At 36.3% G+C, this 23832-nt stretch overlaps 2 protein-coding genes and 1 pseudogene across 2 annotated transcripts; all 3 read right to left on the reverse strand.

Annotated features, from left to right (window-relative positions):
* Positions 1-1872: 1872 nt before the first annotated feature.
* LOC466565 (olfactory receptor 5M3-like) lies at positions 1873-2796 on the reverse strand. The gene is given in 1 exon segment (XM_063783562.1): positions 1873-2796. A coding segment is annotated over 1 exon segment (924 nt).
* Positions 2797-11809: 9013 nt separating this feature from the next.
* LOC100611069 (olfactory receptor 5M5-like) lies at positions 11810-12760 on the reverse strand (annotated as a pseudogene).
* Positions 12761-22748: 9988 nt separating this feature from the next.
* On the reverse strand, positions 22749-23684 carry OR5M8 (olfactory receptor family 5 subfamily M member 8). The gene has a single exon (XM_521966.8). It carries the CDS (start codon positions 23682-23684, stop codon positions 22749-22751), a length of 936 nt encoding a protein of 311 aa, XP_521966.5.
* Between the last annotated feature and the right edge of the window lie 148 nt (positions 23685-23832).

Genomic DNA, 23832 nt, shown 5'->3' on the forward strand with positions numbered 1-23832 from the left:
TTTTCTTCACAACCTTGCCAGCATCTAATTTTTTTGGCTTTTTGATAATAGCCATTCTGACTGGTGTGAGAAGGTATCTCGTAGTTTTGATTTCCATTTTGTTAATCATCAGTGATGTTGAGCTTTTTCTTATGATTCTTGGCCTCATGTATCTTGGTTTAACCATTGTGGAAGACAGTGTGGGGATTACTCAAAGACCTCAGAACAGAAATATCCAGCAATTCCATGCCTGGGTATATGCCCAAGTGAATATAAATTGTTCTACTATAAAGACAAATGTACATGTATATTCACTGCAGCACTATTCACAATACAGGTAATCAACCTAAAAGCCCATCGGTGATAAACTGGATAAAGAAAATGTACATACACATCATGGAATACTAGGCAGCCATAAGGAAAAAAACGAGATCTTGTCCTTTGCAAGAAGATGGACGGAGATAGAGACCATTATCTTTATCAAACTAATGCAGAACAGAAAACCAAATACCTCATGTTCTCACTTAGAAGTCTGAGCTAAATGTTGAGAGTACAAGGACACATAGAGGGGAGCAACACACACTGAGGCCTATGAAAGGGTGAAGATTGGGAGGAGGGGGAGGATCAGGATAATAATTAATGGGTACTAGGCTTAGTACCTGGGTGATGAAATATTCTGTACCACAAACCTCTATAACACAAGTTTACCTATAGAACAAACCTGCACACCTACCCTTGAACTTAAAATAAAAGTTAAATAAAAAAAGAATGCTTTTCTCTCAGATGACACCAATCTTGCTTTATATTCACATCTTTGCAGATAATTTTAATTATTTAAATGTATAATATAAAATGTATAAATTACATTTCTTTAGCTATATATTGTTTGCCTCAAAACAGAAGGTGATTATTTATTTATTTGGCCTGAGGATGTAGACTTGATGAAATAAGTTAAGTTGTAGCTTCATCCTTATGCTTCACGAAATATGGTGCAAGAGAGATGTGAAATTATGTTCCCATTATTATGTCATAAAATGTTATTGATAACAACAAATGGTGCATGCTAAATACTGAATTTATTTTAAATGCAAAAGTTAACTAGAATATGTAAGTGCCATGTCTTGGTCACAGGTGTACCAAATATCCCACATGAGTAGAATGTAATTTATTCTGTGGAATTTGGAGAGCAATGGTTTTACAACGACAGCTTCTTCCACTAATTCTTCAACTCCTCAGTCAGAGTGAAGACACCAGCAGGGGCAAACCACAGTCTGGTGACTGGCAATCATAGAGTAGAAACACAGCTGTTCCTGGGGTCTGTGAAACAGAGACACTTACCATGTTGTGTTTCTTAAGAAACACCAAAAAGTTAAAAAACATAAAATACAATAGTATTGCTATTTTCAAAGTAGCAGTCTCTGAACAGACCCTACCCAACATAATGAAAGATGCATTAAACAATAAACAATCTCATAACAATTAGAGAGACCAATACTTTATGTCTTCATGTTGGAAAACCAAATTAAATATCATGGTTTTTTTTTTCTGCCCCACATTTGTTTTTAAGTGGGCAAATAAATATTTCTTAAATTCATGCAACTGCACTTTTCAATAAGAAAAAGTCGTTTGGTTGCAGCTATTTGAGCAATTTCCCTTAGTACACCTATGAACTTTGGCACAGTTTCAATTAATTTATTTGTATGTAATTAATCTCCATACTCACATCAACAGAAATGAATCATTCCTCCTCATATTTTCTCAATTTGTACCACTTTTATTTTTCTTTTCAACCCACAGAATATCTTTATCTTAATGTTCCTAGGTACTGGGTAATAAACTTTTTCCAAACAAATAATAGAAGATAAAATTAAATCAAATTTGATTTTATTTTGTTTAACATGATCTGCTGATCACTTTCATCGTGGCCTTTTTCACGTCCTTGTTCCTCCAACTGTAGATCATGGGATTCAACATGGGGATCATCGTGGTACAGAACACAGCCACCATCTTCCCCTGCTCCACAGACTCCTCTGTGGGACGTCTGAGATACATGAAGATCAGAGTACCATAGAATATAATGACAGCTGTCAGATGGGACCCACATGTGGAAAAGGCCTTCTGCCTTCCTTCTGCTGAGTGCATTCGCACAATGGCAATGAGGATGAATAAGTAAGAGATTATAATTACAGTCAGGGAATATGTGAAGTTGATGCCGGCAAGTATGATCATTGTATATTCTTTTACAAAGGTCCCAGCACAGGCCATTTTGATGAGAGGTGGATCTGCACTGTAGAAATGGTTGATCTCAATTTTTCCACAGAAGAACAAGCCGTAAGACCATAATGTTGCTGCCAGACTCGTCAGAAAACCATAAATGTAAGGGAAAGTAATCAGTCGAATACAGACAACCCTTGACATTTTACTGCCATAAAGCAGAGGATTCCCAATCGCCATGTATCTATCAAAGGCCATCGCAGCAAGAATAAAAATTTCCACATGGACAAGAGCAATGAAGAAGAAACACTGTACTAAACAACCAGCATAAGAAATTGTTTTTTTATCTGATAACAGGTTTTCCAACATTTTAGGGGTGACATTGGAAGAAAACCACACATCAACAAATGACAAGTGACTGAGGAAAAAGTACATGAGGCTGTTAAGCTGAGGACTGACCTTGATTAACACCATCGTGCCGATATTGCCCACCATGGTGATAATGTAGACCACAAGAAAGATGATGAAGAAGAGAACTTGTCATTCTCGACGGCTCGTTAGCCCCAAAAGAATGAACTCTGTCACATCGGTGAAATTGAGCATTTTCTGAATTCTAAGTCAATATCAGTTACAAAACTTTTTGAAAACTAAAGTAAAATAAAGGAAATATTAGAATGTTTATTTATTAATTTATACCTTCAGATGCTCCCTTTATACAATATCTATTAGCACACTTTGCATTATTTTCACAGATCTTTTCTCAGTGCCTGTTATGTAATAGGCTCTGTGATGAATAAATGTAGACAGTCCCTATTATATAACAATTATACAAAGTTTAGTGACTGAAATATACTGGTAGTAAGTATTGTGAGTAGTCATATTTCCAAGATTATTTCATTACTTCTTAAATATCCCTCATTTCCAATGACGGCATGTTTGGAGTTTTATATTTTAAAGATAATTACAGTGGATTATAGTTCTCTTTGTAATAGAACTTAAAAAGTGTACATTTTTACCTAATCTCTTTTTCATTGTAAATGAAATAATCATTTCATTCTCAATGATTAGAGAAGAAAATCATATGATGAAATAATTCATCAGCCTAAAATGTTATAAAAATGTTTTTAATCTAATCTCATATTTGCATTATTTTCAACTGAAGAACAAAAAAAAGATGATAGTAGCCATCAAAGTCAAGTTAAAGGGTGAATTATTTGTCCATGTTCACACTATATAATCATTTCCTGGATATGGACTCCCAACTCTAACATGAAATTATAATCCACTAGATATCATATACTGCTGTGTTCTAGAGATTCAAAAATAGGTAAAACATACAGATTAATGTCAGTATTTATGAAGGTACTAATGTAAATAAATACTTTTTAAAACTTGAATGTATTCTCATAGAGGTATAATAGGGACAGAAATTTAGGAAGTGATTTATTCTTCTTTAAGGGTTCAGTGGAATTCTAGGAAGGTTTCTTGTATATTTTGCAAATTTATTTTCAAATATAAGATGTATCATATAGGAAACTTCTTCTAGAAAATGTTTCTCAAATTATATTTCTAAGAAAACATTAGTGCTTGGCATGATCTTACTAGATATAATGGAGAATAATCCACAAATTTTTCTCCATCAAATGGGACATCTTTGTGTCCTGTCAAATCTCTTAGTGATTCACAATCTACCTAGTAAAGTTATTTACTGTACACATCATTCATTTAACATAGAAATTTACACTCACACACACACTTACACACCTCTATTTATGTATATACATATGTGTATATATACACACACATATATATATAAACATACATAAAGCTTATGTATATTTCTCTCATATCCATTAATTGGATAGTTTGTCAATGAGCATTCACATTCTGCAGAACAGAGTGCAAATCTATCTAATAAGAATCTTGAGATAGCCTTTCAGCAGGAAATACATTTGTTGGAGATGGGATTGTGTCAAACCTTCTAATGGCTATATATTATCTCTAGAGCAAACAATTATTCCCAAGACCCTTCTTGTAATCTGCAATGTTAAACTGTATTCAATCACAATTTGATGAAATTTATCCATATTATTACTGGTTAGCAGTTACCCAGAAAATTAGCAGTCAAGAAGGTAAATCTCAATGGATAGTGAAAATAAGTGAACATTTATCCATAGTAATAATCCAAAACTTTTCAACCACAAACTTGGAAAGAACATTTTTCTATGACTAGAGGAGAAAATTACTAATTGAAACAGATTACATTCTACGTGGCCCCAGAGGTTTGGTCTAATTAATAAAAATTTGAAGGATTAATTAGTGGGTACATTTTTAAAAATGAATAATAGTTAAAGATCTAAAAACTGTGTATACTGCCTTAGAATATATTTATATATAGACTGCAAAATCTGTTACAGAGTTGTTAAAATCTTTAAGATCCTTAGATTCATATCCAAACAGAGATTACAGACATGTCAACAGATAACTCCAGATTTCTGATTCAACAGTTTATGTCTGCGGCTGCCTGAAATGTTCTTGCTGGCAATAGAGGGATTCTTATTTGGAAAGTCATATCTCATTTTGTAGTGACAGGGGTGATTCAGCACGAACAAGGATGTAGAAGATGGCATTGTTAGTACTCCCTTCAAGCTAAATACCAAGAGCCCTGAGTGATGGTTATCCAGGTGATAAATAGCAATCGTAAAATTACAGGAAACTAGGGGTTAGATTTCATCCTGGGGGGTGCAAAGTGTACAAAGAAATAGAGATTAGGGGACGTCAAGAGTATTTGGAGAATTTCCTCATCACCTAAATTTAAAAATACACACATGACCTTCCCTTATTGAATTACTTTATTTCAAATTAAAATGCCAATAAATATGGATTCTTTTCCAGATCAGGTATAAAGCAATATTAAGTATCCTAGTTAAAAAGTTCTGTTTCTATCATCAGAGCTTGGTTGGATCCAGGCTCTATGACTTATTTTATAAAACTGGACATGTTTTATTCTTGTTTTGTTTTGCTTTTACTTTTTATGTTCCTCAGTAGGACTTAATAATAATATCCATTTCTTTGTGTGTTTGTGAATATGAAAAGATACATTATTAACACATAATAAATATGAAAACAATTATCAGATACACTCCATTATTCACTTGTAATTATCAAATAATATAATCCTATTGAAAATGTGTCTCTCTTTTGTGTATCTCAACACATACAAAACAGATAAAATCATTAATGCATTTCTATAAATCATAAAAGAAAATAAAATCTCCAATGCAAGCTCCATCTGACAATTCCAGATAGATACATTTTTCACCAACCTAAGAATGACGAGAAATATTCCCAATGTGCTTGCAGAGTTGAAAAGCGCATGCTATATATGGGAATGGTAAACACTTTCAACCTGATGAAAGAGAAACTGGGAAAAGTCCACAGTGGAAGCCTCCCTTAACTGCTTGCCTTAGAAAGCAAGGAGCAATTAAGATTTTTTTTTTTCCCCGTAGAAATGGCCCCATGGGAAATGAATCTCTAGAGAGAAAGCGAGCTGTTGAGTGTGTGGGTTTTTTTCATTAGAGTTTTCTACAATTTTATTTTTCCCCAAACTCCAGTTATTTCGAATGGGTGCTAGAATCAAGTAAAATGTGGCGGGGGGGATTTGTATCACACTAAACCTGTTTATGGGGTTACCTAAACTGTATATATCAAGTTCATGCTCTATACTTCACATTCTCTGCCGCTAGGTTTTGCAGGGAAGATAAGTCAAGTATTATTCCCTCTAATTAAAAATATAGCATATCAAAGCAGAAAAAAATATATTTTCTTCAATTCCCTCATTTTATAAATAACAAAAATATTACTCCAAGTAGTAGTAATAATAATAGCAACAATAATGCATTTTTGAAGTACCACACACCAGATACTGTGCTCATTTATTGTAACTCAACCCTGAGGCAATTATTATTATTCTCATTTTATAGACAAGAAACTGAGTCTTTCAGAGGTTCAGTGACTTGATCAATGTCACACTTTCAATGAACCAGACTCCTGATTCCAGAATTTGTACCATTAACTATCTCATCCTTTTGTCCAACAAGTAACCATTACAGGAAAAGAGACCAAATTTCTTATTTCCTAATCCTAAAAGACTCTCATTTTCATTACATGACTGGTGTACATGATGCATTCTATCGTGGTCTTTGTGGACTTAAGGGAACACAAATCTGTTTTTTGTATAGCAAAAAATTGTGGATTGCTTCAGTGTCATGTGCACTTGTCACTTTACTTGGGTGCCTGAAAATTTTCTCCCACAGCTCAAACTTGTTCCCTCTTCTGGCCTCCCCACTGCACTGCATTAACACCAGCCATGTTTACATTCCCACAAAAAAAAAGTTGATTCTCATTTCTGAAGTATTGGAGAAAATTGCTTGTTTCTCTACACATACATTTTTCCTTCTCCATGGTAATACAATTTTGATAAAAGGGCCATTGACTGAATTGCCCCAGCCCTGCCCCAGTATTTATAACAGTATTTGGCACATGGTAGGTGTTCACAAAATATTTGTTAACTGACGAAAATGGTTAAAGTGATTGAGTTTTCAATAGATGACTAAATAGATAGGAGAGGTACACATCTAAGTATTCCTAAGTAATTCTCAGAATAATGTTGAGATGTTTCAGACACAAAATGAAGTTGTAGAACCTTGGTTGAAGAACCTTGGTTAAGACTGTGAAAGTTAGAGGTCTGAGTGCATCTAGAGAGAATAATTGTTGGCATAAGAGAATAATTGTGCTACCTATTGCCAAGAGTTTACTATCCACAGAGGTCATGGGCCTCACATTATAAAGGGTAACCTGCAGTTCTCTGAACACAGACTGCTTTTCAGTTGCAAATTAAATAATTTTGATCTGTAGTAATATTGTGTTAGGTTTAATTTTTAAGGTCAGTCTCTACAAGACACTAAATAGCCTCGTGGTTTTTCTGGGTTTTATGATGTAAATACGCTTATCAGTGACTGATAAGCTGGGGAAAGTCAACATTTTTTACATACACATTACATGCACACAGAAATATAGATAAGACTCATTCCATATAGAAAGAAAGTAAGCTTGTCTTATTCTAGTCCTAATTAAAGTCCTCTCCAAGATAGAAAGAAGGTAACTTAACTCAAGGGTTGCTTACTTGAATCATGCAAATGTTGTCTTCTCTTAAACACTTCCTGGAGGCTCCCATGTAAAATTAATAATCTCTACTCCTGCATTTTGACAGCCCTTAGCTCATATTGCTCATATTGTAGCTACCACATTTTATTACAGTTCATTTTAAGTGCATGTTTCATAATGCTAGACTATGAATAGGTTGAAACCGAACACAGTGTCTTAAACATTATTGCATTTTTGATGATTACATAATATTAAGTATTTTGCTAGATACTGTAGAAAGTCCAGTAAGGTGCATAATATTTCCCATCCTACTTGCTTACCTTGGGACTCACCCCTCACACACCCAGAGATATACACAGACCACACTGACCCACCAAACTCATCCCGTGCCTCTAGCACGTACTCCAAGATGCAGCATCTGTCTCAGGATCCAGGGCAACTCAGACGTTTTTAATTTATTAATTTTAATGGTATATACATTTATAAGGTTTTGTGGTTTGACATTTGTAGGATTTTATCTGCAAAATATTTTAGAAATTTGAGATTATATTGTATATCACTAAAATTAAACAATGATATTAATAAATTAATTGAGGTCTCATGTTTTCCTAAATTGTATGAAACCAAGCTGCACCCTGACCACCTTGAACACATGTTCTCAGGTCCTCCTGAGGGCTGTGTCACAGGCCACAGTCATTCATAATTGGCTCAGAATAAATTGTTTCAAATATTTTACAGTGTTTGACTCTTTTTGCCTTCCTGATTGAATCACTTCTTAATGGTCATACCTCTTAACACCATCACAATGAAAATTAAATTTCAATATGAGATTTGGAGTCAACATTGAAACCATAGCACACAGCCACATGAAGATGGAGGCAGAGATTGTTATTATGTTGCCACAAGCCAAGAAATGCCTGGGGTTACCAGAAGCAAAAAGAAGAAACAAGATTCTCCTCTAGAGTTCAGAAAGGAGGATGGTCTTGCAGAAACCTTGATTTGGGGTTTCTAGCTCCAGATCTGTGCAAGAACACATTGTTGTTATCTTAAGCCATTAAGTGTTTACTTTGTTATGGCAGCTGAAGAAAACTAATACTTTACTCTTCAATTTGGAACTGTCATTTACATGAGCCTTTATTAGTCTCCTTGTCTAAAAAGCCCAGGAAGGTGGGCTGTTTTTCCTTCTCCTCTGGGACATCTTTGAACTGATCCAACCTTCCTAAGCCTCAATAGCTCATTTTAAAATTAAACATTTTTGTAAATTTTGATTGGTCTCTGCCTACTTCTCATACCATCAGGTAGCAGTATCAGTCAGGGAATATATTTTTGTTTGTTCTCCAAGAATATCACACAATATCAACCACATGATAGACATTAAACATGTGGATGGATAAATGAAAAAAATACATTTATTATATTATAGTTGAAGAGTTAAGTAGATTTGGGATTATGTTGCTTTATAATCAACCCAACATAAAGTTTTGTTCCTGGACTCTGACAGCACCACACTTATCACTTGGTTCTAGGCTACTCCTTCCTACCCCCACTCTATTGTAAGTTATTGAAATCCTCAAATTTTCAAATAATCTTTGAAGTATGAAGAAGTATGGCCTTCTACCTCAAATAATCCTGACTTTCTAATTTGCATATGAAATTGACATCTTTTCAAAGGACGTGATGATCATGTCCTCTTAATTTTTCCCTAATTTTATTAATTTTTTATTGTTTTATTTTGGGGATGGGGTCTCTCTTTGTTTCCCAGGCTGAAGTGCAGAGGCACAATACAGGTTCACTGTGGCCTCAATCTCTCAGTCTCAAGGAATTCTCCCACCCCAGCCTCCCAAGTAGCTGCAACTACAGACATGTGCCACCACTCCTGACTAGATTTGTTGCATTTGTTTGTTTGTTTTTGTGCAGACAATATCTCACTATATTGCACAGGCTGATCTCAAACTCCTGGATTCAGTGATCCTCCTGCCTCTACGTCCCAAAGTGCTGGGATTACAGGCATGAGCCACCCTGCCTGGCAATTTTTTTTTCCAATTTTATACTCTATTTTTTCTTCAAATAACATAGAGCACTTTGGAGCTATCTTGCAAAAGTGGATCACAGATTTGCCATCAGTGTCTGAAGTGGCTAAGGGTTGGGAGGTAAAGAAGTGTTGTGGGGGCTGAGCTTGTGTGATCTGAGGCAAATGCCAGGTAGATAGTGTCAGAACTGAATTGAATTGTAGGAAGAGTTGATATCCACAGAGAATTGGAGAATTGCTTTGTGGAAAACACACACACACACACACACATAAAAGTGTGTGTGAGTGTGTTGAAGGTAAAACAGTTTAATTTTCTTTCAGTTATTTGTGATCATGGAACATTAACATTGACTCAATAGAATTAAGGTCTAGAACACAAGACTGTGTGGGCCATCTATCAGTCAATAAGATTTTAATAAATGCTCACAGGTCACTGAAGATCATATTCCCTTTTCTCCTAAGCATAAAAATTAACACGACAAATTGTAGCTCTACTGGCAAAATTATTTTAAATCCAAAGATGTCTTTATTGAACTAATGGTTAGATATTATTGGTTAATAGCAATATAACAAAATGATGATAGTCATTGTATTTATATTACTGCCTTATCCATTCCTTTAACTTTTAAAGCAGGGTTAGATGTGAGAAGAAACACCATCAGGCTTGGTCAGCACTTAGGATCTTTGGCATATCTTTGCTAGGTATTGCTTCTCTTGCTATGCAGTAATTCAGCTTGTGAGCCCTACCAGTTTTGTGTCTGTTTCCAATTTTTAGATGGTTGGATAATGTGCTTTCATTAGCAACACAGAAGGAGAGTTCTAGGTCCTCAAATCATCCATGAGGGTGAGAAGAATCTTTAGATGGCTGGGTAAACAGCCAAGTAATCTGATTCCAACTCTTTCCTGATACTTGGATTTTATTTTATTTTATTTTATTTTTTCAGAGACAGGGTCTTGCTCTGTTGCTCAGGCTGAAGTGAGTGGCTGAGTGGCATAGTCACACCTCACTCCAACCTCGAACTCCTGAGCTCAAATGATCCTTCCACCTTAGCCTCCTAAAGTGCTGGGATTACAGGCATGAGCCACTGTGCCTGGCTGGATTGGAATTTTTTGACACCATGGCTTCACACTTATGAGAAATTTCCTTATGACAATGGTCCATGAAGACCACAAGTCCCCTCTTCTGACACAGATTATAATGGTGTATTTGCCTTTGCTGCTAAGACATTTTAAGACGGCTAGGTATGGTGGCTCATGCCTGTAATCCCAACCACTTTTTGAGGCAGAAGCAGTCAGATTGCTTGAGCTCTGAAGTTCAAGAGCAGCCTGGGCAATGTGTTGAAATCCTGTCTCTACCAAAAATACACAAAAATTTGCCAGGTGTGGTGGCATGCTCCTGTGGTCTCAGCTACTTGGGAGGCTGAGGGGGAAGGATTGCTTGAGCCCAGCAGGTGGAGGCTGCAGTGAGCCGAGATCGCATCACTGCACTCCAGCCTGGGTGACAGAGGGAGACCCCACCCATCTCAAAAAAAAAAAAAAAAAAAAAAAAAGACATTGTAAGATATAATGTTGATCAATGGAGAAACTAAATAAGAAAATTTTAGCACACACTTGCTGATTGTTGATTTAACGTCAGCAGTGTTGACCCTTCTCTAGCAACCTCTAAAGATTAAGGAATATTGTAATTTGGCTGAGGCCATATTAGAATCCTTCACAGTATGATGATAAGTGAAATGGAAGGAAAGTAAGAATATAGTAATTTACTTGCACTGGGGTGAGTCTCCCTGCTCATGTTGATATTTAAATACCACTAAACCTAAACATCATGATTTACAAAATAACTTTAGTGGAATGACGGTTATCAAAACAAAATAAAGCAAAAAATCAGTTTGGTTTAAACCACTATATTTTGCAAGAAGTGACACTTGCTGTTACAAGCAGGAATGAGAAAATTGCCTAAATGGCATCTATTTTTGGGTGGGGGGACAGCGTCTTGCTCTGTTGCTAGGCTGGAGTGCAGTGGCACTATCTCGACTCACTGCAAGCTCCACCTCCTGGATTCAAGTGATTCTCCTGCCTCAGCCTCCCAAGTAGCTGGGATTACAGGCAACCACCACCATACCTGGCTAATTTTTGTATTTTTATTATGTTGACTAGGATGGTCTCGATCTCTTGACCTCGTGGTCCACCCACCTCAGTTTCCCAAAGTGCTGGGAATTGCAGGCGTGAGCCACCGTGCAAGCCTAAATGGAATCTTCTACTCTTCCCGTTTCAACCCGCTGGTTTCAGGAAGCTTAACTGAGTCAGCTACCTAACAGAAAATTAGAAATGAATTGTGCAACTGTAGCCTAAAATGTGACATCTAACCCAATGATATTATACCTCATTACTTCACAAATTTTTAATGATAGCTTAGCATTTTTATTTTCCCAATGTTTGTTTTCCTATTGCTTTTTTCAATGCCTCTTTCACATCCTTGTTCCTGAGGCCATAGATCATGGAGTTCAGCATGAGTATCACTGTGGTGTAAAACACAGCCACCATTTTCCCCTGCTCCACGGACTCTTCTGTGGGACGTCTCAAATGCATGCAGAAGAGGGTTCCATAGAATATTGTGACAACTGTCAGGTGGGAGCCACCTGTGGAAAAAGCTTTTTTCCTTCCCTCTGCAGAATGGCTTCTGAGGATAGCGACAAGGATGAACATGTAGGATGTGAGAATGATCAGAAGGGACTGGACGTTGCTGTAGCCAGCTACTATGTACATGGACAGCTCCTTGCTGTATGTGTCAGAGCATGCCTGTTTGATAAGAGGAGGATCAGCACAGTAGAAATGGTTGATTTCACTTGTTCCACAGAAGGAGAGGTTGTAGGTCCTTAAGGTTTCCATCACACTGAGAAGAAAGCCATAGACATGAGGGACAATGACCAGGTGGACACAAACACCTTGGGACATTTTGCTACTGTAGAGCAATGGATTACAGATGGCCATATAGCGGTCATATGCCATGACTGCCAACATGCAGTGCTCTGTAAGGACCACAGCAATGACAACATAGCACTGCATCAAACAACCTGCATAGGAAATGGTCTTCTTCTCTGATAAGAAATTTTCTAGCATTTTGGGAGTGAAATTTGTGGAGAAACACAGATCTAGAATGGACAAACTGGAGAGAAAAAATTACATGGGAGTGTGAAGTCGAGAATCAACTTTGATTAAAATAATCATCCCCAAGTTTCCTACCACAGTGACTATGTAGACAAAAAGGAACAGTGCAAAGAAAGCAACTCGCAGCTCTGGACGGCTTGTTAGACCCAAGAGAACAAATTCTGTCAGTTCAGTATAGTTTCTTCTGGACATTTCTTCATCTCATATGAGAGGCATTGGTCTGATTATCTAAGGAGAAAGAGAAACTTTTTAAAAATCACTAAAACCCTAGTTAAATATCATGCTTTGTATAAAAAGAGCCAAAAGGCTTTAGTTATGTTATCTCAGTAGCAGTTCTGTAACTGAAGATGAACAGTTATACTATGAAGCAAGTCTAAACATTTGCAACAAGTGGTTTCCACTGAGGCTGAATTTGTAATCACAGTGTGCAATTAAGTTGGAGGCTTAATGCAAAATTATAAACGAAAGTATCCTTATGCTTTGGGAAATTTCTTTTAAAAATCTAGATAACTTATATGTTAAAGATTAAATTGTAATAGAGATTTTGAAATGCTTAGAACTTCTAATGACATGCTTACATATACATACAAAGCTACATGGAGAGGTAGAAAGGACTTTGAGGATAATGCAGGCAAAGCTCTTCATTCTGAAGATTGAGAGACTGAATCCTAGAGAGATGAAGTGACTAATCCCACTGAGATGCTTATCTCATACATCCCCATTCGGTGATCTGCTAATATACTATATATCTCACCGAGTTCAACTTACTGTCTTGAACCTAAAAAGGTGTATTTTTGTATTTTGTTGTTTTTAGTAGTGCTTTTCATTGTGATGTGTATATTGGTTCTTTGTTTTATAAGTTAGTTTTTGGGAACTTATGTAAATAAAGCCTTTCGTTTGAGTCTTAAACATTGATATCACACGTTTATAAGCATTTTTTCCAATTTGCACATCCCAATTTAGCCTGTCTGTCTGTTGGGTTAAACAAGTGTATTTATGCTCCTTCATCAATATCTCAATTCTATATGAAATTTCATATGTATTATCTTTGAGGTATCAATCTATGTTTTAATTTGCTCCTATATTTTAATTTCTTGCTGTTTTACAACATTCATGCTGCATAGAACCAACATTATAGTCCCCTGCTTGGCTCACATGCTCTTTTATATCTCTGTATAAAGAAGTCCTATATCAAAGAATTTCCTATTCCTCCATTATGTTAACCCTGATGTGTAGTTTAGCCATTAGGATAAAAGGAATTAACTCAATCACCCTAAGATGATTTAAAAAATGTTTTCAGGTTCTCAATCTATACTTACTCCCTGCTAATATACCCAGAATAAATTATGTGATCACTTTGATGCCATTGCCACACAACATTAAAAAGCCTTAAAAATGGGCTGGATGTGGTGGCTTATGCCTATAATCCCAGCATTTTGGGAGGCCAAGATGGGTTGATCACTTCTGGTCATGAGTTCGAGACCAGCCTGGCCAACATGGTGAAACCCTGTCTCTACTAAAAATAAAACAAATCAGCCAGGTATGGAGGTGTGCACCTGTAACCCCAGCTACTCAGGAGACTGAGGCAGGAGAATCACTTGAACACAGGAGACAGAGGTTGTAGTGCGCTGAGATCATGCCACTGCACTCCAGCCTGGGTGGCAAAGAGAGGCGAGAGTTCGTCTCAGAAACAAAGAAAGAAAGAAAGGAAGGAAGGAAGAAAGAAAGAAAGAAAAAGAAAGAAGAAAGAAAGGAAAGGAAAGGAAAGAAAGGAAAGGAAAGGAAAGGAAAGAAAAGAGAAAGAAAGAACTAAAAATGGAGAGAGATTCTTTGTTCACTAAGGGAAGGATTCAATAGCATAAAAAGGTCAGTCTTTCCTAAATGATCCATAGAGTCAAATAAATTCCAATCAAAATTCAAACACAATTCTTGTGGAATAGCTGATTCTAATATTTATATGGAAGTATAAAATAACCGGAAGAGTCAATATCTCTCAGGGCAATAAGCAGAGTTACTTATTAGATATCAAGATTTGCTGTAAAACCAGTATTCAGGACAGTGTGTTATTGACATGAAATTGGAAAAAAATATACACTTTAACTAATGTTCCAGAATAGAAAGTCCAGGAACAGCTATATGTATATAGGTGATGTGGCATATAACAAAGATGACATTTCAGATCAGGGTTGGAAAGAGGGACTATTTTAGTATTTACTATTGGCTTAATGGATTATAGATTATTTAAATGGGAAAATTATTAAATTGTGCATTTACTTTAAACAATGCACAGAAATTACTTATAATTCTAGGGAGTGGTTTAATGTGTATTCATTATATTTTGTAGCTTACAATTTATATAGACATTATGCATTTACTGAATTTATCACAAATTATTTTAAATATATAAAATATCAAATTAAGTTAAAATATCATATGTGTTAATCTGTCTCCAAATTTTGGGTAACAAACAATTTCAGTATACTAACAATTGCGTAAAATGAAATTTACATCTAATTTTTTTCCATGGGGCAATTCAGACATGAGCAAATGTCATTAGTGGAGAACTTGTCAGAAGCTGATAAAACTTATCTCTTCTGAGCAGTCTCAGGAAGTCAATACGAGTAGCACTTTATTTTTCACCTAATCTAAGAATATCAGACACATATTTTCTATTAAATTGTATGAGATCTTACAACAATTGCTAAACTCTTATTAAAGTGAAATTTTATAGTTTAAAAAACACTAATTTACTTTGTAATATGTTGTCAGCCATGCATTTGTGTATGCATGCGTGCTTATAGCAGATAATTATTGAGCATTTTTCAAGTTCCCGACATGGTGCTGGATGCTAGAAATAGAGCAGTGGACAATATAGTAGAAATAAATTTAGTTAGGTGAGTAACCAGGCTCAGAAAATTTGACATTCTGGTCCCAGCTTACAACTCATAAGCAGAAGAATCAGAAGACAAATCATATATTATAATTCTCAGAACGGTGCTCTCCTTCTGTAATATTTTACTTTCCCAGAAAGGTCTATCTCTTCCTTCGGTTCCATTGACTGGTTGGGTAATGACAGAAATTGTTTCCAAAATGTTAAAATTCAATTTATCTAATATTATTGCCTCTTTATCCTGTCCCAGGAAACAAATATGAATAAATGAGGACTTTGAGTTAGAGTTGTCTTTGAGTTACAGATGATAGTGACAAGCACTCTAACAAAGATAAGAGATGGATGAGGAAGAAGAAAGCGAGCCAGCTGAGGTATCAGTGCCGAAACTGTAAAGAATATGAAAAATCTGGGCCAAGAATCTAGAATAATGCCTATGAATTGTAACTTAATTGGCAAGAAGGAAGGCACAAGGGCTTCTTTTAACTCTCTGGTGGTAAGCAACTTCTTCAATCCAGGGTCTTGGTTTTAGTCCTGACTTAGTCTCTAAGGAGCTTTGCAAATTTGCTCAGGTCTCACTGGTCATCTGGACATGCACTTTTAGTGGAGACCATTATCATTAACCATATTTTAATTCTAGCATTGCGGGACAATGGCAATCAGAGACAGCTAATATACAGATATAGAGCCCATGAGAAATCTGTCCACTGCTGCTGAGAGGCAAGAAACACTCAAAACAAACATTCAAATGCAGTCAATAACTTTGATGATGATGAATTTGATAATGACCCAAGAATGATTCTGTGACTACTTGTGCAGCCTAGAAAAATAGGTATGAGAATTTCATTCATCAACTTACTGTTTAAGGTCCTTGACACAAGTTAGTTATTTGATTATAATCAGACTGATTTGATTATAATCAGACTGATTTATGTTTCAAGTATTTTGTTGAAAAAAATAAAATAATATTCTGAAAACTAAAGTCTCACTGAGGCACAAGTATTGCTTGTAAAAAACTAGGTCTCTAGACAAAAATAGGGCATTGGAAAAGAACCCAGAATCTTATAAAATAAGAGAACCCAAGAGAACTTAAGATCTACTCACCCAAGTTCGTTAGCTCCACATACTGAAGCTAATGGACCACTTTCACACATGTTTAATGGTGACAATAAAAAGCCTGTTTGAGCATGTATTTTACTTAGATGTCAGAAAAATTTTATGTGATTAATTAAGCTATGTAGACTTAAATTATTTTCAACTTGCCTTTTTCTTGTGGCGATTGGTGACAGTAGGCACCAAGACATTAGGCAAATGGAAAACACAAAAATAGTATTACTTGAAACTAATAACAGTGAAAACATCTGCTGAAATAGCCATACTATGAAATTCCACCAGGATGTTTCAATAACACTGGTAATATCAAAAAAGTGAAAGATGAAGCTAAGTAAGCTCCCTACAGATTTTCTTTCATGGAAAATGCATTGTCTGTGCAAATTTGCCTCAAAACTACCTATTTAAACACATTGCTGTCTAAAATGTACACAATTTAACAAAGTGAATACAGACATTATTAGATACTGAAAAATAATATGCAAAAACATTTCCTTTCTTACCTGTGAAAATAAGGGTGTCTTTTTCATGACACCAAAGGTCAAATTCTGGCCAGTGCTGGAAGATATATACCCACATCACTGGCATCAGCATATATCTCAGGAGAATCCCCAAATGTGTAAGAAGAGGTAATTAGAAGTGAAATCACAGTGGAGAACATTCTCAAGGGAAATACTAATTGGTTGTACTATTTTATCTTGAATCAAGATGTTAGAAAAAAATCTATATTTTATACTTCAGTAGAGCTCAAAGCAATCACCTGTTATCCAACGAGGGTAGCACTTTATACAATACTGAAAAACAAATTTAAAATAGTCTGAGGACACTTAACTTCTCATGAAACCTGAATTCAGGTAATTGTCCTTCCCATCTCAAGAGCACTACCATATTTCCTCCATTGTTTGTCCTTTATCAAGTTCACACAAGAATATGTACTAAGTACAAACTTCAATACTATTTAATCTGAATAATAAAAATATTTTTAAAGGATTTCTTCAACAAAGGGATTTGCATTTTGATGGGATGCCTAAGATATGTAAACAAATAATACTAGGTACAAATAATTTCTGGAAAAAACATGAAATGTTTTAGAAACGGATAGATGAAACAATACAACAGGAAGAGACTGATGAAGAAACAATGAAACAGGTAGAAGAGACTGGTGACTGCCAATGATGAAAGTGACAGGGACAATAATCATATGTTAAATAAATGAATAACTAACATATTTAACTTATTGTTTTGATCATGTTTCCCATGTTAAAAAACTTTCATGAAATTGAGTCCACACTGGAACTCAGCATACTTGCCTCAAAATGCAATTGAGGAAAATGTATATTAAAAATAATATTTGATATTCACAATAACTCCATGAAATGGGGTTTTGCATTTGAATAAACTGATATGGAGAGGGAACTTCTCTAAGTTTACCCAGCTAACAAAATAGTAATAAAACTAGGATTTAGGCTCAGTTCTGAATAATTACAAAGCCAAATATTTTTCCACAACGGTATTCTGTTTCAACTTGAAGAGAATGTTTTATCATCAGCTTATCGCATGGCATAAATCTTAGGACGGTTGGCTATGAAAAAGTGATGCACAAGAATGTACTTTTTCAAGGATTGGATATTTCGTTGTCTCAATATATACCTGTTGTCTGATTCCCACCAAACCTCTTTTCTGTCTGAGCAACAATGAGGTCCCTTTTGTTTCCTGCACCTTAAATCATGACTCAGCCCTTCCCTTGCCTCTGTCCCAGACAGCCTAGTGTAATTCTGTTCATTTTAAAATAATTTTATTACACAGTGGCTGATTTTTCCATTATAACCTTGCTATAAAGATCAAAACTAACATTTATAAAGGTGATAAAAATTGTCAGTTGTTTCCCAAATGCTATGGATAATTATGATTGCATATCAAGGAAAATGCATTGTTACAAAGATTTATTCCTCACAAATACTTCCCTTAACATCTTTTACTGTAGTTCAGCATTTATTGTTATCTGTCTCTCTGCTATGAAGAATAGGATGTAGTATGTGATCTTTCCTGTCTGCTGCCAATGAAATTACTTTCTCCAATTCTTGCTCAGTTATGATTCACGTTGCTGGGCTTTCAGTGGGCCATTTATGATAAAGAACTTGAACATGGTTTTCTTAAACTAAATGATCTATTGTTCTGCCTTGAATATATGTTAGGATGGGAGAAGTGAGTATCATGGAGAGAAATCTGTAATTGGCCATAATTACAGACAAAGGTAGAAAGTGGAAGGGATTGTTCTCACAGTTTCAAAAAAAAAAATGGGCATCCTCCCTTTATAGAACACTATCTTAAGGTGGTAAAAATAAAAAAACAAAAAGATGTGGTCCTTTCCTTTGAGAACTTGCTAAAATAGTGGAAGGAACAGATTTACATGCATGTAATTATAGAACCATGTTATGAATGCAATAATATAATTGTGAATCTGTGGGTGAATCATAATGTGGTACCTAATGAGAAATACAAATAAAATCCTAACCCCTGAATCAATTGAACAGACTGCCTCTTGGTCAAGGAAACCTCAGAAAAACCTTAAAATCTGAGTTCCTGCCATGACAGATGGGAGATCAGACATGCCTCGTTGTCTCCCCTCCCTTGCTAAACACCATTAGGCTTTCTACAGTAAGGGTTAAACAGAAACCTGCCCTTGTGAGACTCGCACCACCACTGATATCTGCAAACCACCTGACACTGGACTTCTCTTTTTGCGGTTTCAACACAGCAATTGACCAGCATTCCTTCTGATAAGAGACCACCAATAACCTAGTGGCTCTTGCCAGTCAACAGAGGCTGTGCACAGAGGGCCCTGGTGTCTTCTGATTCACCTTTTGGTGCATAGAGTCTAATCATGACACATTCAAATGTTAAGTCCCCACTCCAAAGGGAACATGGGATGCATGTTGCTTACATTAGCCTACTATTCATGCCTGTGCCTCTTCTTTGTGAATATTCATAGTTTTTTCTATAGCCTGTTGAATACGTATTATCATATATGTGTAATATATTTGGTCATCCCATTCAGCATAAATCTCTGTCTTACTCTTCATACTGTCGAAGTGTCTCTTTCCAACTTCTAGCTGGAGGATATGCTTCACAGCCTGTCAGAACGGTCACCCTACAGGCTACTACCCTTTATGAGAAAGTCCACCTTTCTAAATTTATGAATCTCATCATTCCTCAGTTGACACTACACATCCTGAATGTGTTAATGAAACCTTGCAGGAAGAGATAATTCTTCAGCTAAGTCTATTTTCTTGAGATAGAATTTCACTCTTGTTGCCCAGGCTGGAGGGCAACAGTGCGGTCTCGGCCCACTGCAACCTCTGTCTCCTGGGTCCAAGCAATTCTCCTGCTTCAGCCTCCCAAATAGCTGGGATTACAGGTGTCCACCAGCATGCTCAGCTAATTTTTGTATTTTTAGTAGAAACAGGGTTTTACCATGTTGGCCAGGCTAGTGGCGAACTCCTGACCTCTGGTGATTTACCCACCTCAGCCTCCCAAAGTGCTGGGATTACAGACATGAGCCACTGCACCCAGCCCTTCAGCTAAGGCTGAAATGGTAAGAGTAAAGGAAAGTGTAGAAGGGAACCTGGGGCTGAATCGTAGTATAGAGCCCCATTGATATAAGTTACTCCATCTTAGAAAATGACTTCATCTTACATTTTTAAAGGCATCATGCCAACAAGGGCCAGATGTTTTGCCTAATCAAGAAAGACTGCATCCAACCAGATAAGGACATAACAAAGTCACTCTTCCACTATCAGTTCTTACTAGAGGACTCTGTGTCCATAAAAGAGCAGGATTTCAGCAGCTTGAAACAGCCACCTTAAAAGACACCATCTTGTTATCACTTGAGATAAGCATCTTGCATTTGCCACTGAAGGCTTTGCCCACAACGAAAACTCTTCTTTACAAGGTTATTGATGGACCACCAGGGCCTGAGTAGGCTATTCTTTTTGTTCATGTCACTCTCAATGGACTGGTTCCTTAACCCATTTCCAGTCCCTTTATTCTTGATGATAAATGTTACTTTGTTTGTTGTACAATGTGTAATCTATTACATTTATAGACTGATTAAATATACTGTAATTCATGAACTGCAATACTGACTGACTTGTTGAATGACTTGAGCCTGTTTGCCCATGGCTCTGACTACTGAGTGAACAGGAAGTTTTAAGGCGAATTGCCTCCTCGGGAACCCCATGTAGCTCATGGATTTTATGATTGAAATAGCATCAAGAAAATTCTGACATTGCAGAAAAATACAAACATGCATGGACCTAGTTATCTCTGACCTTGTACCACTCATGATAACAGCAGAAAAGTTCATTAACTGTTCCATAAAACTCTCTTTAAGACTTTTTTCTGTCTTATTTTTGTTGAATCTCCAGTTTGTTGCATATTGTCATGTAATCAAGTTGAATGAATGAAATGCCTTAAACCAATGATTGGAATCATTATCTTCAAATAACAGCTCTGCAAACAGAGCAGAATCCAATGGGAGGACAGAGAATGTCTGAGAAAAAAATATGGAAACTATAGATCATCTATTGTGTTTGACCCTATAAAGATGCTTTACAGTTTAGTGACAGTTTGGGGAAAAGTAGCTACTATACAAAAAGAAGAGCAAAACTGGAGGCCATTGTCAACTTTATGAAAATCCAGTAACTGTGCAAGAAGAGAATTACAATCACAGTAGTACTCATATTATTAATAATTAATACTAGTTTTAGTGATGCTCAAAGTATTATAGTATACTTCAGATATTATTAATGATACATTCATAGTAATTTTAACAGTAAATACTGATTAAGCCAAAAATTCAAATGTGATCCTACTGTGACAATGAAGAGAAAGAAGTGATCATTGTAGGGTAAGAATGAAGTGATTGGTGAAAGAATGATGGCACCTTATCTTTAATAAACAGATGTCAATAAATTATGTGCATATTTGAAAAATCAGTACAGAGGAATACAAGCATATAATTTAAAATGGGTTAATTTCCAAAGGAAATAACAAGAAAGTATTATCTATGGGGAGTTAGTGGTAAGGTAGAAGTGAGACAGGAGTTTATATATGGCTTGTAATATTATTTGACATTTAAAACTACATACATTAATCATGAGTAGGTTCAAATGGTAATTATAATAAATAATTTTAACTGAACACACATGTGTATGTAAAAGCATTAAAAATGACTACAAGAACACAAAACAAAATCTCAAATGTGATTTCTTCAAGGTTTGTGATGTTCTCTTTCTATGTTATATAATTCAGCCTGTGTGAATTTGTATAATTAATATGGCATCAATCAGAATAGGCTATTTTGTTCTAGGGAAACAAGCAAACTCCACATACCACAGTAGCTTATGAAAACGTTATTTATCAGCCATTTTGTATTGCCATTGTGAGTCGGATGAGAACAGTGTTCCATGTCTCCTGACTGGGCAGCCACTATATTAAGTCTTGCTGGTCACCATGGAAAAAATAAAAACAACAGATCCACTCAAAAATGCTCTAACAATCAATTAAGTATTCAACTGAGAAGTGACATATGTGAATTTTAATCTCATCTTCCAGAAATAGCCACATGATCTTACCTAAACCTAAGGGCATGGAGGTACAAAGCCATTCTGTGCACGGAAGACAAATAACTTAAAATAACTGCTGAACAAGATGAATGACAACTTAAAACATAAAAGCTTTTGTGAACAAAATTGTATGTATTTGAATTTTAGAAAATAAAGTTTTTAGACTGGGCGCGGTGTTTCATGCGTGTAATCCCAGCACTTTGGGAGGCCAAGGTGGGCAGATCACCAGGTCAGGAGATAGACACCATCCTGGCCAACATAGTGAAACCCTGTCTCTACTAAAATACAAAAAATGAGTTGGGCATGGTGGTGTGCGCTTGTGTTCCCAGCTACTCGGGAGGCTGAGGCAGGAGAATTGCTTGAACCCGGGAGGCAAAGGTTGCAGTGAGCCGAGATCGCACCACTGCACTCCAGCCTAAGACAGAGAGAAACTCCATCACAAAATATAATAATAAAATAAAAATAAATAAAGTTTTGAAAACTGCAATGTTCTCCATTGATGCACTATATTTCTCAGCTAAAGAAAAAAGTCTAGGAAGGGCTTTAGAAACCAAAAGAATACTGATTTTTAAGAAAAGTATATCTTCCTTGACAGCTCTTTGATTAATGATTCTTTTACATTTTTATTTCTAAGGCTATAAATTATAGGGTTCAGCATAGGGATTACTGTGGTATAAAATACAGCTACCATTTTACCCTGTTCAACAGATTCCTTTGAGGGGGGTCTGAGATACATGAAGAAAAGGGTTGCATAGAATATAGTGACAGCTGTCAGATGGGAGCCACAGGTAGAAAAAGCTTTTTGCCTGCCCTCTGTAGAGCGAATCTTTAAAATAGCAGGGAAAATGTAAAGGTAGGAAATAAATATGATGAAGAGAGAAAAAGAAAGGTTCCAGCCAGCCACAATAAACATTGACAACTCCTTGTTGTAGGTGTCAGAACAAGCCAGCTTAATCAGTGGTGGGTCCGCACAGTACAAGTGATTAATTTTGTTGGGGCCACAGAAGGCTAGGTTGTAGGTCCACATGGTCTCCATCAGGCCAGTGAGCGCTCCATACACATAAGGCACCGTGATGAGGAAGGAGCACACACTCTTGGACATTCTGCTGCCATAAAGCAGAGGGTTGCAGATGGCCATGTACCGGTCAAAGGCCATCACAGCCAGGATGTAGATCTCAACATGGACCAAGGTGATAAAAAGGTAACACTGCACAAGACAGGCAGGATAGGAAATGCTTTTCTTCTCTGAAAGGAAAATCTCCAGCATCTTTGGAGTCACATTGGAAGAGAAGCACAGATCCACAAAGGATAAGTGGCTCAGGAAAAAGTACATGGGCATGTGGAGCCGGGCGTTGGCCTGGATGAGGACAATCATGCCAAGGTTCCCTGCCACCGTGACCATGTAAATGGCCAGAAACAGCGTGAAGAGGAGAATTTGTAATTCCCGGCTATTGGTCAGTCCCAGGAGAATGAACTCAGTCACCAACGTGCAGTTTCTTCTCATAATTTCCTTCAGTGGAAGAAAGGAACTTTACATATATATTGGATTACAATACAATAGCAACATGATTATTACTATTACAGTAATGATCTTTTACCAAAAAAGTCCCCTCTTTTCGGCAGTTTTCCTCATTCTATTTCTACTGAAGTTT

This window comes from Pan troglodytes, chromosome 9 (genome assembly GCF_028858775.2).
Source record: "Pan troglodytes isolate AG18354 chromosome 9, NHGRI_mPanTro3-v2.0_pri, whole genome shotgun sequence".
Taxonomy (NCBI): domain Eukaryota; kingdom Metazoa; phylum Chordata; class Mammalia; order Primates; family Hominidae; genus Pan; species Pan troglodytes.